Source organism: Colobus angolensis, unplaced genomic scaffold (assembly GCF_000951035.1).
Source record: "Colobus angolensis palliatus isolate OR3802 unplaced genomic scaffold, Cang.pa_1.0 Scaffold123, whole genome shotgun sequence".
Lineage (NCBI taxonomy): Eukaryota > Metazoa > Chordata > Mammalia > Primates > Cercopithecidae > Colobus > Colobus angolensis.
The window spans coordinates 5305745-5322008 of NW_012113475.1; the positions used below are offsets into that span (position 1 = coordinate 5305745).

At 37.2% G+C, this 16264-nt stretch overlaps 1 protein-coding gene across 2 annotated transcripts in view; it reads left to right on the top strand.

Moving 5' to 3' along the window:
• The window catches only part of GRID2 (glutamate receptor, ionotropic, delta 2), a 1517061-nt gene that overhangs the window by 1258374 nt on the left and 242423 nt on the right, over nt 1-16264 (top strand). For both annotated transcript variants that reach the window (XM_011932743.1, XM_011932751.1), the window contains one exon: nt 10312-10507. In XM_011932743.1, coding sequence (XP_011788133.1) covers nt 10312-10507 — 196 coding nt within the window. The remainder of the gene's footprint in view (nt 1-10311; nt 10508-16264) is intronic.

Here is a 16264-nt window from a genome sequence, read left to right on the forward strand (position 1 = left end):
GGAGAGGATGTGGAGAAATAGGAACACTTTTACACTGTTGGTGGGACTGTAAACTAGTTCAGCCATTGTGGAAGACAGTGTGGCGATTCCTCAAGCATCTAGAACTACAAATACCATTTGACCCAGCCATCCCATTACTGGGTATATACCCAAAGGATTATAAATCATGCTGCTATAAAGACATATGTGTACGTATGTTTATTGCAGCATTATTCACAATAGCAGAGACTTGGAACCAACCCAAATGTTCGTCAATGGTAGACTGAATTAAGAAAATATGGCACATATACACCATGGAATACTATGTAGCCATGAAAAAGGATGAGTTCATGTCCTTTGTAGGGACATGGATGAAGCTGGAAACCATCATTCAAGCAAACTATCGCAGGGACAGAAAGCCAAACACCACATGTTCTCACTCATAGGTGGGAACTGAACAAAGAGAACGCTTGGACACAGGGAGGGGAACATCATACACGGGGGCCTGTCGTGGGGTGGGGGGAAGGGGGAGGGATAGCATTAGAAGATATACCTAATGTAAATGATGAGTTAATGGGTGCAGCACACCAATATGGCACATGTATACATATGTAACAAACCTGCACGTTGTGCACACGTACAAACTTAAAGTATAATAAAAAAAAAAATCTGATCCTTCCAGGGAAATTAATGGGAATTAGTGAAGTCCTTCCTGAATGTTCAAGAATATAGGAATATGAAAATCCCCTATTTCACTGCTGAAATCTATTGCATTATTTGAGGATATCCTCTTAACATAAATTTTACAATCAGCCTATAATCAGTGGTAACATAGTTAAATGCTGGCCATAAAATTTAGGATAATTTCATATTTCTTCCTAATTCTTTGAGATAAATAAGTATTGCAGCTTTTTCATGATATATAAAAAAGAAGTTGCACATGCTTTGTACCATGCACAGGAAAAATGTAGGGTAATTGAATGTATAGAACACTAGGACATTTTATAGTGAAGATTTGCTTAATAATTTATATATTATGTATCTTATGTATCATACACATATATTAAATATATCTAAAATAGCCTGTCATGGTATATACATGTATATTTATTTTATAATGTATTTATTATCAAATATTAATATGTACCAAATATTTGTTTATTTAATAGCCATTTAAAATAGAGAAAAGGGTCATAAACGATACTTCTTTCAACACTGTCAGAGTTTTGAGGTTTGTGGTAGAAAAATACAGTATCTGCCACATTTCAGGGTTCATGATGTGACACAATTAGTTTCTAGCTTGTAATGTGGGTCAAGAAGTCAGACAAGCCAGTCAGATTTTCAGATGACTATTCTCTTGCATCTGTATGACACCATCATTTCGGAGAGAGTTTAACAATCATTTTTATTGGTTATAGCCAACAGCAGTAAGACATGCAGCATTTCCATCTTTCCTTAGATTATCTAAAATGGCCTGCCATGTCCACAAATCTGAATTAACTCCTAAGTTTGTATGGAAAGTGCAGATCTTTTTAATGCAAGGCGATGTTCCCCTAAGTAGTCCGTGACATCCACCCTTCCCAAGGGCATCTACTTTACATAAACTTACAATTTTACCTGTGACCATCCTGTCTTTACCACTTTGTGGGTGGGGCTGCCTCAGACTACTTTTGTCGGGAGAGAGTGCAGAAAATATTCCCAAGTCTGTCAGGATAGACTTCAGTGTCATCTGCTGGGCTGTAATCCCCACACTTTGTAATCTAATCGACCACAGGAGGACCGTGTTCTAACAGGTAGAGGTGCCCTTCTCATGAATCTTGCTGCACACCTTTCCTAGACCAAACGCATTTTACATTCTGGTGACCCTTTAAACGGTTCTGAAAAGTAAAAATGAAATAGACATTCTAAGGAGTTCAAAGCAGAAGGACCTGAAGCTGTCTTTTATCTAATGTATTCTGTTGTGCCACATGAGGAGGGTTAGGGGGAAGAGGAAAGACTCAGGCCAGGAGTGGGGAAAGGGACAGAATGGAGGGACTAGAAAAGGCTGCATCATTTAGACCTTATTCAAGCATTCCACATGGAGGTGCTCATCTTCTGACCCTCTGTAAATCTCTAACCCTCTTTTGTTCCTCTTATGGCACCCTCTCCATCTGGAAGGCTTCATTTGAGAAATTCTCTCTATTTCCAAAATGGAGTCGTAACCCTCTGCCGTGCATGGTAGCATTCTACTGTGGTGGTCTCAGACCTCAGCTTGTTCTTTCAAAGGCTTCTGCTCTGTTGAGGAGGAAAAGACTCTGGCATCATAATAGGAAGGAAGACACAAGCACTTTGGTGCTGGTACTTTCCTTCATTAGAGATTGCTGTCTCTGGGTTCCTTAGGCTATACAATCTAATCTTCTATGAGAGAACCCTATGTCTTCCATTAACATGACTTTGACATTAATCTTTTTTAAAATAAGAAACTTAGAGCTATTAGGCTAAAAACTCTTTCCCGAGCCTACTTTCAATAAATAAGGACACCCCTTCAGGCACTAAAAATAGCTTTTACAGAGCTCTAAATTATGGACCAAGCCACCTTGAAAATATCAGGAGTCCTTTTTATCCCACCATATACTCTTGATATGTTTATATTTCATCAGACTTTACAAACTTGTGTCTGAGGTAATTAAGAAAACTTCACTAAGGAAAGGAGCTACTAAGATAGGAATGTGGCTTCTCAAAGAACAAGTGGCCATTGGCTATGCCACAAATCGGAAGATGGAAGGCTTATTCCATTTGTCCATACATAGAGCATACATACTCTCCTTCCTCCTCTTTACCTAAATATTCAACCAGGAAAAACAATCCTAAAATTTAATTTTCTGTAGTAATCCTCAACATTGCCAAAGGTGACTGTCCTCGACTTGTTCTGCGGCTTGTCTCTTCTTTAGCTACTAAAATCATGAATTCTTTTATATATTTATAAACATTTCAATTAAGCAATTTTCTTCACCGTTTCAGTTTGCTTCCAATATTTCAGTGAACAAATCACTCAGTTCATGTACTCCTTATCTTCTCTGTCTGCACTGCTCAGATAAGTAACTTTTTCAGGAACAAACATTCTACTTTGTACCAGGTCCTATGTCTACCAGAATCACGGACAATACCCTCAGCTTTTCAAAATACATTTTTTGATCCTAATTGTTTAGGTTTTCTTTTTATTTGCCTTGCCTCTGAATTTATTTATTTTACATATGTGGCAAAATGTTGTGACAGGCAATTCACTGGAGGTTTGATAAAACTTTCCCAGCTGATTGTCACAGAGGAAATTGCCAAATATTTCTTTAAAAATGTTTTAGATTTTTTATTTATTTATTTATGTTTCTGGTGGAGTCTTGCTCTGTCGCCAGGCTGGAGTGCAGTGGTGTGATCTCAGCTCACTGCAACCTCCGCCTCTGGGCTCAAGCGATTCTCCTGCCTCAGCCTCCCAAGTAGTTGGGACTACCGGTGCCCACCACCACACCCAGCTAAGGTTTTGTATTTTAGTAGAGACCAGGTTTCACCATGTTGGCCAGGATACTCTCTGTATCCTGACCTCGTGATCTGCCCGCCTCGGGTTCCCAAAGGGCTGGGATTACAGGCATGAGCCACCGCGCCTGGCCTTGTTTTTATTTTTTAACTAGAAATACTTCTGGCCGTGATTAGTCAGCTATAGAATGGTTAGTAATATATAGTTAAAATGCTGTTATTATGCCATGCTAGTTTCAGGGGAATGCTTACTTCCCAAAATGAAATATCTTTCTAGTAAAGAAGACCACCATAAAACAAGTAAGCTTCATTGATTGCTGAATGTTTTCCAGACCCTGGATTAGGTCTGGATTTCAAAGATGAAGTTTTTTAAAAATCATGGGAACCAGCAATCTATATTCTAATGAGGTAAATAAACAAATACAATTCCTAAACACAATGCTGAAATGTGAACATATTCTAAGTGTTAGAAGAGCACTGAAGAGAGTGAAGTTTCATGTTGAAAGGAAGGAATTCTCCATGTAGACAAAGAGGCATCTTATGCCAAGAAGACATCTACCAAGACATGCACCTGTGAAGAAATGGTGTTTGGCTTATACTGTGAATATGAATAAGTCAAAAGGTTGTTTCTGAGAATAGAAAAAGAAAAGACTTAAGCCAAATTTTTGAAGGAACTTGAAGGCTAAGGAGTTTAAACTGTTTTCGAAGGGCAGTGAAGTACACAGGCAATACTTAAACAAGGCAGCAGTATGATCAGATCTGCGTATCAGAAAGAACAGTTTAGCTGTGCTAAAGAATGGATTAGTGGTGAGTGAGAACAGAGATAGGGAAAAGGCTTAAAAATAATAGTCTAGGTAGAAATGACAAGGCTATTAGACATGGAAAGGCAAAGATGGTGACAGAATTACAAAATTTAGGAGGTAAAATGTACAGGACTTGATGACAGAGTAGATGAGGTGGGGAAGTTAAAGAGCCACAGGTAAGGAAGGGGATTAGCTGAGAATGAATCCAATTGATGGGAAATAAGGATACAGCAATTCCAGAAACTGTAATAGAGAACAAAGTAATAGTAATCATCATAATAACATCAATAATTGTAACTACTGGTAATTGAGTGCTCATAGAGAGCTAATTACTAAGAAAAGTGTCTTATAAACAATATCTAATTCAAACCTCTAGATACCTTAATATGAAAGTATTAGTTCTCCTGCTCAATAGAGAAAGAAATTGCATTTTGGAGAAGTTTAAATAATTTTCTCAAAGATTGAAACACAAATATTTATGTTTTCACAATTCATGCTTTTAGAAACGAAGAGTTTGCTCAGTGCTGGGCTGTTGGCAGTACCTCTTAGGGGTGCCCTGCCTTACCAAGCTCCCCAATCCATTTTCTAACACTTTGACATGCTTCTTGGGTCTGAACAACACTAATTCTCACCCTCCCGGCATATTAGTTGTTCCTTTAAGTGCTACATTTTGGATCACTTTTTGTGCTGGAAAACTTGTCACTGCACTTCAGAGGACAGCTCTCAGCTGCTACAACCAATGGACAGGCAGGTTCTTTACATGGTTGCTAATGAGCTCTCAGGGCTGTAACAGTATCTGTCCTTTGACAGTTGCTGAAATCAGCATCCAAAGGAGAAAACTGGGAAGAGAATCGGAGGGAACCTAAACTGAGTTGGAGGATGCTTGTCATATACCTCTATTTGTCTCTTTTCCACTGTTAGCCCTTTTGCCTGAAGCATCTGGTGCCTATCCTATCAGCCATGTTCCATTTTTTTTCCCTGTGAAGGGAAATCTCCTCTGATGTGATAACTTAAGTTGACTTGTTCCATCCCATAGAAAATGGGATTAGACTTACAATTCCCCAAAGCCAGGCTGGCAGGTCACTCTTGTCAGTTGTTGGTGAGCATTCCACACAACCAGGCTAAATGTAGTTTTTAATTTTAGAAGACAAAGAAAATGGAGATGGGGCAGAGAGGTTTATGAGAGTTATTTAAGTTTTATGTGGATAGTAACATCTACTCTCTTGTTAAAGGAAAATAGGAAAAAAATATGAGTGAAAGTTTACCACAGAGGGATTAGGCATTAGATTAAAAAAAAACTAGTTGACAGTTTTAGGGATGTGTTTTTAGCAATGTATTTAATATTACCTTATTTCATTAATATAAAGTTGTATAAATGTCCCAAAGAGTTTACTATGAAGAAATTAATGACCATTTAGTATCATAGAGTCACAGAATCTCATACTTGGAAGGGAAATCATGTATTATTTATTCCATTTCAATGCATGAATTCTTCTTGAACAGTATTTATAAAGAATCACCTGACTCTGCCGGGGGGTGGGGGTAAATTCCACAAAAAAATACCAGTAGAAATCATTCAATAGGACATTGTGGAAGGAGGAATCATCAGCATAAAAATATATAAAAACAGTAGAAACCTGATCAAGTAGTGATTTGACAGATATGCTTGACTTTAAAATCTAACCTACTTAGTGGTAAAGCTATTGCTATCAGGTATATCTAATAGTCGGCTATCAAATATTAAATAATTAATTCAATTTTATTGTTTTTTTTTTTATTTTTCTTTGAGAGGGAGTCTCGGTCTGTTGCCCAAACTGGAGTGCAGTGGCACAGTCTCGCCTCACTGCAACTTCTGCCTCTTGGGTTCAAGTGATTCCCCTGCCTCAGCCTCGTGAGTAGCTGGGATTACAGGTGTGCACCATCATGCCCGGCTAAGTTTTGTATTTTTAGTAGAGACAGGGTTTCACCATGTTGGCCAGGCTGGTCTCAATCTCCCGATCTCAAGTGATCTGCCTTCCTCAGCATCCCAAAGTGCTGGGATTACAGGCATGAGCCACTGCGCCTGGCCCCAAACCAATTTTAAATGCTTGAAAAGGGTTTCAGTGTTTGTTATTCTCATGGAAAGAATTTTACAGAAACCTAAACCACTCAAATTTTAAAAATTTATTTTCACAGAATTGCCCTAAATTACACAGTTCCTCAGTGTATGTACTGTTCATACAAAGAACTAAATATAACTTACTTGTAAGCTCTCAGTATCGTTTAGTACCCATAGTTTGATGCTAGTCTGATCGGAGAACAGTAGCAGGAATAAAAGAATAATCTCAGTGAGGTGTCAAGAAGATAAGGCTGATTAGAGCAGCAAAGCATTTCTTTTATCATCCACCACTTAGAGCTATAGACACTCATTCTTTTTACTGTGTGCATGAGTGAGAGTGTGAGTTTGAGAGAAGAGAGCTGAGGTTTAATGGGTTCTCAGAGGGAGCATTCACTGACTTTTACGTGAGTATATGTGGTTAGGTAGACAAATGTAGTATGAGTTATACATACTAATACTATGTTCACAGATAGCACTTCTCTGGAGTATCTGGAGTACTCTAGATTTTCCCATTCCTTTTTTTTTTTTTTTTTTGAGATGGAGTTTTGCTCTTGTCACCCAGGCTGGAGTGCAATGGTGCAATCTCAGCTCACTGTAACTTCTGTCTCTCAGGTTCAAGCAATTCTCCTGCCTCAGCCTCCCAAGTAGCTGAGATTACAGATCCCTGCCACTACATACAGTTTTTTGTTGTTGTTGTTGTTAATAGAAACAAGGTTTCACCATGTTGACCAGGCTGGTCTCAAGTTCCTGACTTCAGGTGATCCACCCGCGTTGGCCTCCCAAAGTGCTGGGATTACAAGCGAGAGCCACTGCACCCAGCTGATTTTCCCATTCCTTCGGTCATCTGAGAAAATGTCTATTGTTAAAAAAGAAATGTCAGTATTTGCCATGGTAAATTAATGTATATATTAGGTGCCTGTTAATGATTCTATGATAGTTTTACATTTTACAACGACAATTGGGCATGTCTAAATATTATGCAGTCAGATTTTGACCTTCAGATACAAGTTTTTGAAGATTACCATTTGTTGAATAACCTACTATATTTCCTTTAGAGGCTCATAATATAGGCTACAGCATTTCTGCTAATCTTGTTCGAAACTCTTCTTAGTATGAAAAAAACAAAGCGACCACTTGTAATAGTTACTCCCTTTCTATGTTGGGCTCCTGAAATGGCCTTTTCATTCTGTAATAAGCTATTTGTGTTCACTTCATTTTGCTTCAGTCATTTTATTTTTGTCATCTTTGGTGCTATCGTAGTGTACTATGAGGGAACATGCTGAATCAGAAAACCTGTAATTTTTTTTGCAAACACGTCTCAAGGCAAACTTATAAGTTGCACTTGATATCACAAACTACTAGAGAGAACATGCCTTTGTTCTAAATTACAAAATGCTCTGCTATTCTAAACGTGAAGTATGTTGAATATAAACTGCCTTTTTTGTAACACCAGGAGCTTCACATAGGCAATATATTAAGATACTCCTCTAAAAATGTATTGTGTACAAAACAACTTCACCAGCTAAACTGTATTAAAACTTAGATTTTCAGGCTGTAAAGCTAATATTTAAGGTGAAGCTATGTCACAAAAACCTGAACATATTGAAGTTCTTAACATTTGATTTCAGTTTTCTTTTCATGGAAGGATAAGAAGGAGCACTAACTTATTTAGCAGCATTTAGCCAGGGTGACTATTTGGGCAAACCATTTATATATTTAAATGAAGGCACTGAAAAAAAAATTGTGCTAAACTGTGATCTCACCTCTATTAAATTAAAATCTTCTGCTGGTTATAGTTGAGTTTGATTGCTAGTACTGCCAGACAGCCAAGGGCCCAACCTTGTACTGGTAGGGTGTCTAGTGACCTGCAATATGTGCTCTCTCCATCCATAGACCTGCAGGTTCTAGATGGTACTCTGTATAACCATCTGGTCTTCACCTTTGTATTTATAGAAACTGAACAAATGAATATTGTTATAACCTGTGTAGATATGTTCCGTTTCTTCTTCCTGTGTTATCACTTTTTGGTATCCTCCACTAAGCAGGGATATATGTTTAAAATGTTCATGTTTATAATAGAGTTTTACTGATACTACTGAAAACAGCAGTAAATTGCTCTCTGGAACAAAATTTTTATTGTTATAATATACCAAGATAATTATAATATATCCTGCAAGTAAATGTCCACTCACTTTGTTATTTAGTTGCATCCTAACTATATACGGCTCATTTTATTATTGCTTTTGCCCTCAATTATTCATCTACATTATCACTTTAGTTTATCTTTTACAAATGGTAGAATTCATTCAATAGTAGAATATTCCAGAAAATTCCAGAATTACACTTTCTCTTCAAATAGGATGATTTAAATGCATTATTTTACGCAACAGGTGTGTAGAGCAAAAAGGAATTATCATAGTAGTTTCCATGGAGTAAATAATATACATCAACAAAACAAAACTCAATAAAATGCAGATTAAATTTTGCTGAAAGTTACTATTAGAAATTGGCACAAATATTCCTCTAACAAACATGGCCCATAATGTATTGTTTCCAACACAATTTTGTACATGATGGAGGTTGGTGAACTGCAAGAGTATTCCCAGTGCCTTTGCCCAGTGCTAGTGTTGGTTGCAAAGATCCTCAGGAAATCATTAGCAAACTCTATCTAGAAACACACCAAAAGTTCAGAGGTATACATTACATGAGATTCATAGCTCATGGTTGTAGTGTTCTGTGTGCATTCATTCTTGTTTGAAGTATGGTATAGTGTTTCAAAGCATCTGTTCCCATTCCCAAAAGTTAGTGAGTTGTAACTGTTAAAATCTGATTTTAACAGTATGCCAAAGGCACAGTATTTGTTCTTCAATGTCAGTCATTAGAGTTGGGCACCTACACAAATTCAATGAGTTCCAGTGGAATGATAACTGGTTCTTTAAGCTGGAAAATATAGAGGGACTCAAATGGAGGGAAATCGACCACCAATTTAGAGACAGATAACCTGGGACAAGTAGATGCTATCTGTAACTTAAAAGATTGACTTAAAAATCTTGAAGCATTATTCTGAATATGTTTTCAGCTTTCCAGAAACATGAAATGTGTTCTCATCCAAATAGAAAGCGCTCCCCGCACCTCCACACTACACACGCACGCACACACACACACACACACACACAGTGCTAAAGCAAATATAGCAAAAGAAATATAGAAATAAGAACCAGCATCTTGCATTGGAAATACTGTGGTCTTTGGGACTGGACAGACCCACATTTGAATTCTAGCTCTCGCACTCACTGACTATGCCACACTGATCAAGTCACTTACTCTCTCAACCTAAGTCTCCTCATCCATAAAGTAGGTCAAATAATGATTTATGTGAGGCATTTCTCTGAGGATAATGTATATCACTTGTCCAATATGTATGTGTTCAAATAATGACTATCATAACTACTAATTTTTAAGACTACATTTGACCTCAAAGCATGTTATGTAAATTCTATAATTTAAAAAAATAAGCCTTGCTACCTAAAGAAATGTAGAACTAATGCTTATAACATATTGAATTTTTTTTAAATTACTAAATTAGCATATGATTATCTAGCAGTCTAATTTAACTTGTCTTTGATGGAATTGCTAGCTTTTTCCCCCATGAAGCTTCACAAAGCAAGCATTGCATTACCGCTAGAAATTTGTACTTTTCCTTCAATAATAACTTTGTGTTCTCATAATTTGTATAAATGCCATATACCCTAACAGCAGTTTTTTCTTACACATTGTATCCTAATATTAGGAAACAACAAAATAAGAAGAGCAATTTGATATATGTTTGCACACCTATTGCCTTTTTGTTTTCTTTTAACTTTATTCCCACTTGAAAATACTCAGTACTGTCTCTTGTGTCTCTCTTCTCTCCCAATAATCAAGGTCTCTCCAGGACCTTTCCAAGCAAACAGAAATCCCTTACGGCACAGTCCTAGACTCTGCAGTATATGAGCATGTCCGCATGAAAGGACTGAATCCTTTTGAGAGGGACAGCATGTATTCCCAAATGTGGCGAATGATCAACCGAAGCAATGGATCGGAGAACAATGTTCTGGAGTCCCAAGCAGGCATTCAAAAGGTAATGTCCATGGTTCTCCATTAATAGTCCTTACCACTTTGTGTCCCATGCTGGAATTGTGAAGTTGAGATTTTTTTTTTTTTTATCTTTAATGCTGACAGAGAATTTCGTGTTAAATTACATCTTATATTGATTTAAAGAAGATTTTTTAAATGACTGATGACACCAGAAAGGGAATTCAAAGTCCTCTGTAATGTGTCTAACAGATCGGTTTCCATTTGAATTCCAAAATCAAATACACACACTGGTATTTTGTTCAGAAAAGGGTTAAGGACTTAACAAACATGAAGTCTAAAAAGGTTTTTAGAAATCCAATTCCAAATATCATTCAAGTTATCTGATTCTTTTAAATGACTCAGGGTATTTTCTACACTGCACTTGTTTTTAGATTAAACCGTTATCTTTAGTTGTGATTATGTGAAGTTATCTGGAAGTAAAAGTTAATCTTGTCAACAAATAAGGTTCCTACAGATGTCTGTTTCTATTTCCAAATGTGAAAATCTTTATTTACATCTTACTTTTTCTATAACTATCTATATTAAAAAGGCATAGAAAGACTTTTTTTATGTGAAAATCTTAAAGCTATTTTTACTCTGAGCTGTAGTTTATAAACATATATACAGAAGCAGTTCAAACCCTATCAACCTGGATGATATATCTGACTGTTTTTTCTTAAAATTATCTCCAGTGACTAACCTAGTGAAAATTGTTGTTGACATTTAATAAATAATTACAGAATGCAGGAATGAATGTCAGTAATAACAGCAATAGTGGTATATACTTTTTCTCTCTGACCTTCCACTGCAGAATAATTTGGACTCTAAGTCTGTGTTTCCTGTTCTAAAGGCAAACTCAATGATATCATGTTAGAGAATATTTTGATGACTATAAAAATTATTCTGTGACAGGTTCCAGCATTATTCTCTGCTTTTTCATCTAGCACCCTTTATCTGCCACTGCTACTACTATAATCCCTAGAGTCAGCCTAGTAATTCTTGCAGTCACCATATTTATATCATTCTTCTGAGAGCTGATAATGCTAACATAAACCTTTCTCCAAGTATTAATGATGTCTTAAGGAAGTGAATATCCTGGAGATGTTAGCAATGGCCTCTATCCTCTTTGCCCTGATTATACCCCATTTTCTGGAGCTCAGTTATTGATTCTAAAATATCTCTTGGCTTTCTCAAGAGAACCGTTGGCTCCTGGAGTTTCAGCATGGTTCTCCCAGTTAATGGGGTGTGGGGTTGAGCGATGGATCCAAGTGGGTAAATGAACATGTATTTTTGGGGAAAGGGGGAGGGTAGACATTTTAAGGCTTACTAGGTACTCATAGCATGTTAATGAATTTGTGTTCAGAGTAAGTATACTAAATGGCTTTGAAGATAAGTTATATTCCTTTATAACATCTGTTAAAAATGAATTTTTTGGTGATTAATATGAGTAGAAATTCATAGTTCATGTTTCTATTCCATTTTAGGAGCCAAAGCTCCCTATGCCTTTATAACCTCATTCTATACAGTATTAGTCCAGAGAAATTTAATTTTATTTTCTCCCACCAGCATGGTATTGATAGGCACATCAACCCATGTTTGAATCCAGCTCATTTTTAAAATAAAATGTATGAACATAACTACTTACTTAAAATCTCTGGGCCTTGGGAGTTGCATCGTGAAGATAAGAATTCTACCTCACACAGTTTCTGTCAAAATTAAATAAGATAATAAATATAAAGCATCAATAAGTAGTATGAGTAGAGCCATAAACCTTTCTCATAAGATGGCCCTGAAGATTACCTGAGATAATGTATATGAGGGATTTGTAATTATAAAGCTTTATTGTTTAATATTTCCTAACCTTCATGCAAAGTTGTGATATAATAAAATGAAGATTCAATAAAAGAGGTAGAGAATAATTTCTATTCTTAGTCTGCTGATAAGGAGGACTAATGAGTTTGAAACTGCAAATCAAGTCCTCAAATATTTATTATACCATATTTATTCAGTTTTCTGATTTACTAGAGGGCTAGTGAAAATGCCCTTCTGAATGAATTTATAATAGAAAGTATCTAAGTGAAATTTGTTTGTACTGTGTATTTCTTTCAACCCAAATTAGAAACAGCTGATGATTAGACAGAGCACAGCTAATAATAATACGTATTTTGGTTCAAGTTTGCAAGGTCTTGGCCAGTTTCTATTAAAAAACAAAACAACCAACAAATAATAACCTTTTCACCTGATAAAGTTCATTGGAGTTTCATGAAATTGAGAACTATGACACGTGAAATGCTGTTGTGTATTCTTCTTCAAGAAACTAGCCTTGAACATTTCACACAGCAGCTTTTTATTCTCTGTCATTGATTTCTTACTTATACAGGCAGATAAGACATCAGAGGTCTTTTAGGTCACCATTTAACAAAAGGCCACACTTCTTCTGTAATATCTTGAGCAAGAATCCATAAATCAATATATGTGTGTATGTATATATGTATATATTATATTATATGTTATATTACATATGTATATTATATAATGTATATTATATAGTATGTACATTATATAATGTATATTATATATACACACACAATATGGATATATACACACACCATATATGGATATGTATACGCACACACACACAATATATATGGATATATATAGTAACTGCCTTCCAGGAAAGCCTGAATCACTGAGAAAAACCATCCTCACAATCTGTAACTTTAAATAGATTCCATTAATGTCTCAGTCTGTTTATTCTTAATTGTGCTACTAGTCTCATTAAGTTTCTCTTACTGAAAGGTAGATACTGATCTCATCTACTATCTTGATTCGGCTTGTACCAAAGAAATCTGTAAATGAGCATCAAGTAGATGAGTTCTGATTTGCTATCCTTGGTATCAAACTACCCTAAGTAAACTAGAACAGATTATTTTTCTGCCTTGTTTCAACCAAGACCTTTTGCATAAGTAGAAAAAATAAGATTTTTAACATGCAACTGAATGTTTTATGCATTCATTCAACAATTATTTATTGAGCACCTTCTTTGTGTCAAGCAGTACATTAGTCACTGGGATGGACAGAAATGAAAACAAATGCCTTCATGGAGTTTGCATTATAGTAGGTGTAAACAATAAACAAGATAAGTATGTTCAGTAGTGAGAATTGTTAAGGACAAAAAAATAAAGTAGGAGAAGAGGATGGGAAATACTGGGAAGCAAGGTAATCTGCTTAAATCAGGTAGCCAGGGAAGTCTTCACTAAGAAACTAACATCTGAATAAAAGCTTTAAGCAGGTTGGAGAGGGGAGAGTGTGTGTATGCCTGAGTGAAGTGTTTTTAGAAAGAGGATCAGCCAGTACAAAGGCCCTGAGGTAGAAGCATGCCTACATGTTCCAAGAATATGAAAGAGGCCGGTATGGATTCAGAAATAAGGAATAATACCAGAAATGCAACAAGGTCAAGAAGTAAAAGGTCTGGAGGTAGAGAGAAGATGAATCATGTGGGGTCTAGCAATGCAAAGTGTAGTCCTGTGGACTAGCAGTGTCTGCATCACGTGAGAGCTTCTTAAAAATATAGACTCTAATGCCCCTATCCCAGCCTTTCTACATGTGAATCTCATTTTAACAATATCCATAGGTAGTTCATATGCATGTTAAAGTTGAGTTGTGCTAATGCAGGACTGTCTAGAACATTCTAAGGTGACTTTTTCTCTACGTGGGATATGAAACCTCAGGATGGTTTTGAACTGAAGAGCAACATGGTAACATATTTTGGCAAATTGTGTGACTATTGTGCTGAGACAAATGGAAGATGGCAACATGGAAGCTGGAAGCCAGTTAGGAGGCCATGATGGTGACTTGGCAACATTCTGAAATTACATCATGAGAAGTTCATTTCTCTTAAAACCCAAATACAGGCCGAGACGGGCGGATCACGAGGTCAGGAGATCGAGACCATCCTGGCTAACATGGTGAAACCCCGTCTCTACTAAAAATACAAAAACTAGCCGGGCGAGGTGGCGGGCGCCTGTAGTCCCAGCTACTCCGGAGGCTGAGGCAGGAGAATGGCGTAAACCCGGGAGGCGGAGCTTGCAGTGAGCTGAGATCCGGCCACTGCACTCCAGTCCGGGCGACAGAGCGAGACTCCGTCTCAAAAAAAAAAAAAGAAAAAAAAAAAAAAAAACCCAAATACATCTTAAAAGACTGTGACTTTGAGTAGTTATTGGCATTAGCACATTAGTGGAATCTAGTCTATTAGATTATTTTAGAAGGGCCTAGGACATAAACAGATAGAGCTTCTGAGAGTAGATGTAGAAACTTCCAGGTGGCAGGTAAGGATCTGACCAGAGATTAAGGATGATATGGAGTACTAAAATAGGGAAGTCTCTGATTATTATGAGGGCAGTATTCACTTTCCTTTAATCTATTATAACTCTTGGGGAAAAAAACAAATCATTCTAGAATCTCAGCATAGAAGACCACTAGAAAAGTAAATAAAACCAGGATTGGTAGGATAGGATTTGTAAGTGAATAATACTTCAGACTATGAAATTCCAAGGGGATGTACGCTTAGATGGATACCATAGTAACAAGGAAGTTGGTGGTGGTGCCAGCACCAGCAGTATTCAGTCATAAAGATAGCATTAATGTATAAGGCTGTCTGTCTGCAGAAGTCTGAGAGCAATATGGGAAAAGGGGTGCTATTACTGGGGGAACTCACAAGCTCCAAAGTGGGCATCAGGGCTGCAACCAAGCCACTGGACTTCAGGGCCTAGCTCTAATCCCAGCTGGAAAAGTGATGTATTAAAATGGAAGCCAAGACAAAAGATTGGTCATATCAATATGAGCCAATGTCATGGGTTTTAGAAGACTGAGGCAGGAAGACAAATTCCAGACCCTATGAACTAGTGAGTAAGCCTACCCCAGTTTTATTCAGCTCTGGCTGAAAAACTAAGTGGACTTGAACCTGCTATTTTACATACTCATTCAACACATACTCAGTGAATACCTATTGTTTCCAAAGCTCTGTTCTAGGCATTGGAGGATGTAATAGAACAGGTAAAGTTCCTGCCTAAATGGAGATTATATTGTAGTGAAGAGAAGATAGCAGACAAGCATAAATGTGGGCTCTAAAGAAAAATTGGAAAGGTAAGAATGAAAAAAAAAAAAAACCCCAGAGCATGAAGAGGATGTTGCCATCTCATGTTCGGTGGTTGGGAAATACTTCTCTGAGAAACTGACATTTGAATGGAGACCTGTAAGAGGACAGGGGGTGAACCATGCATATTGTTGGGAGAGAGGGAACAGGAAGTGCTCCAGGCAGAGGGAGTGCTCATTACAAAATTCCTGAGACAGAAGCTAGCTTGGCTTGCTAGAGAGAAATGTCAAGAAGATCAGTGAGGCTGGAGCAGGGTGCACAGAGAGGGGGTTAGGGGATGGAGAGGCAGATAAGTGGGAAGTGGGCAGGATGGAGGCCATTGAAAAGGCTGGTGCTTGGGCCCCACTAAAGTCCTAATTATATCTTAATTGGTAAATGGAAGGCGGCTGAATTTCTCACATTCCTTCAAGTGATTCTGATTCACAATAAGGGTTGACAATAACTGATATAATATTCTGTGAGTCATTTTGATGACCTTGGTTACTCTGAAATGAGAAACCAGTGAAGAGTTTGGCACAGATGAGTGACACAATGACACAAGGTAACTTCTTTTTAAAAGTCTGCTCTAGATGCTGTGGGGAGACCAGGGGGCTCAAGGTTGGGAGC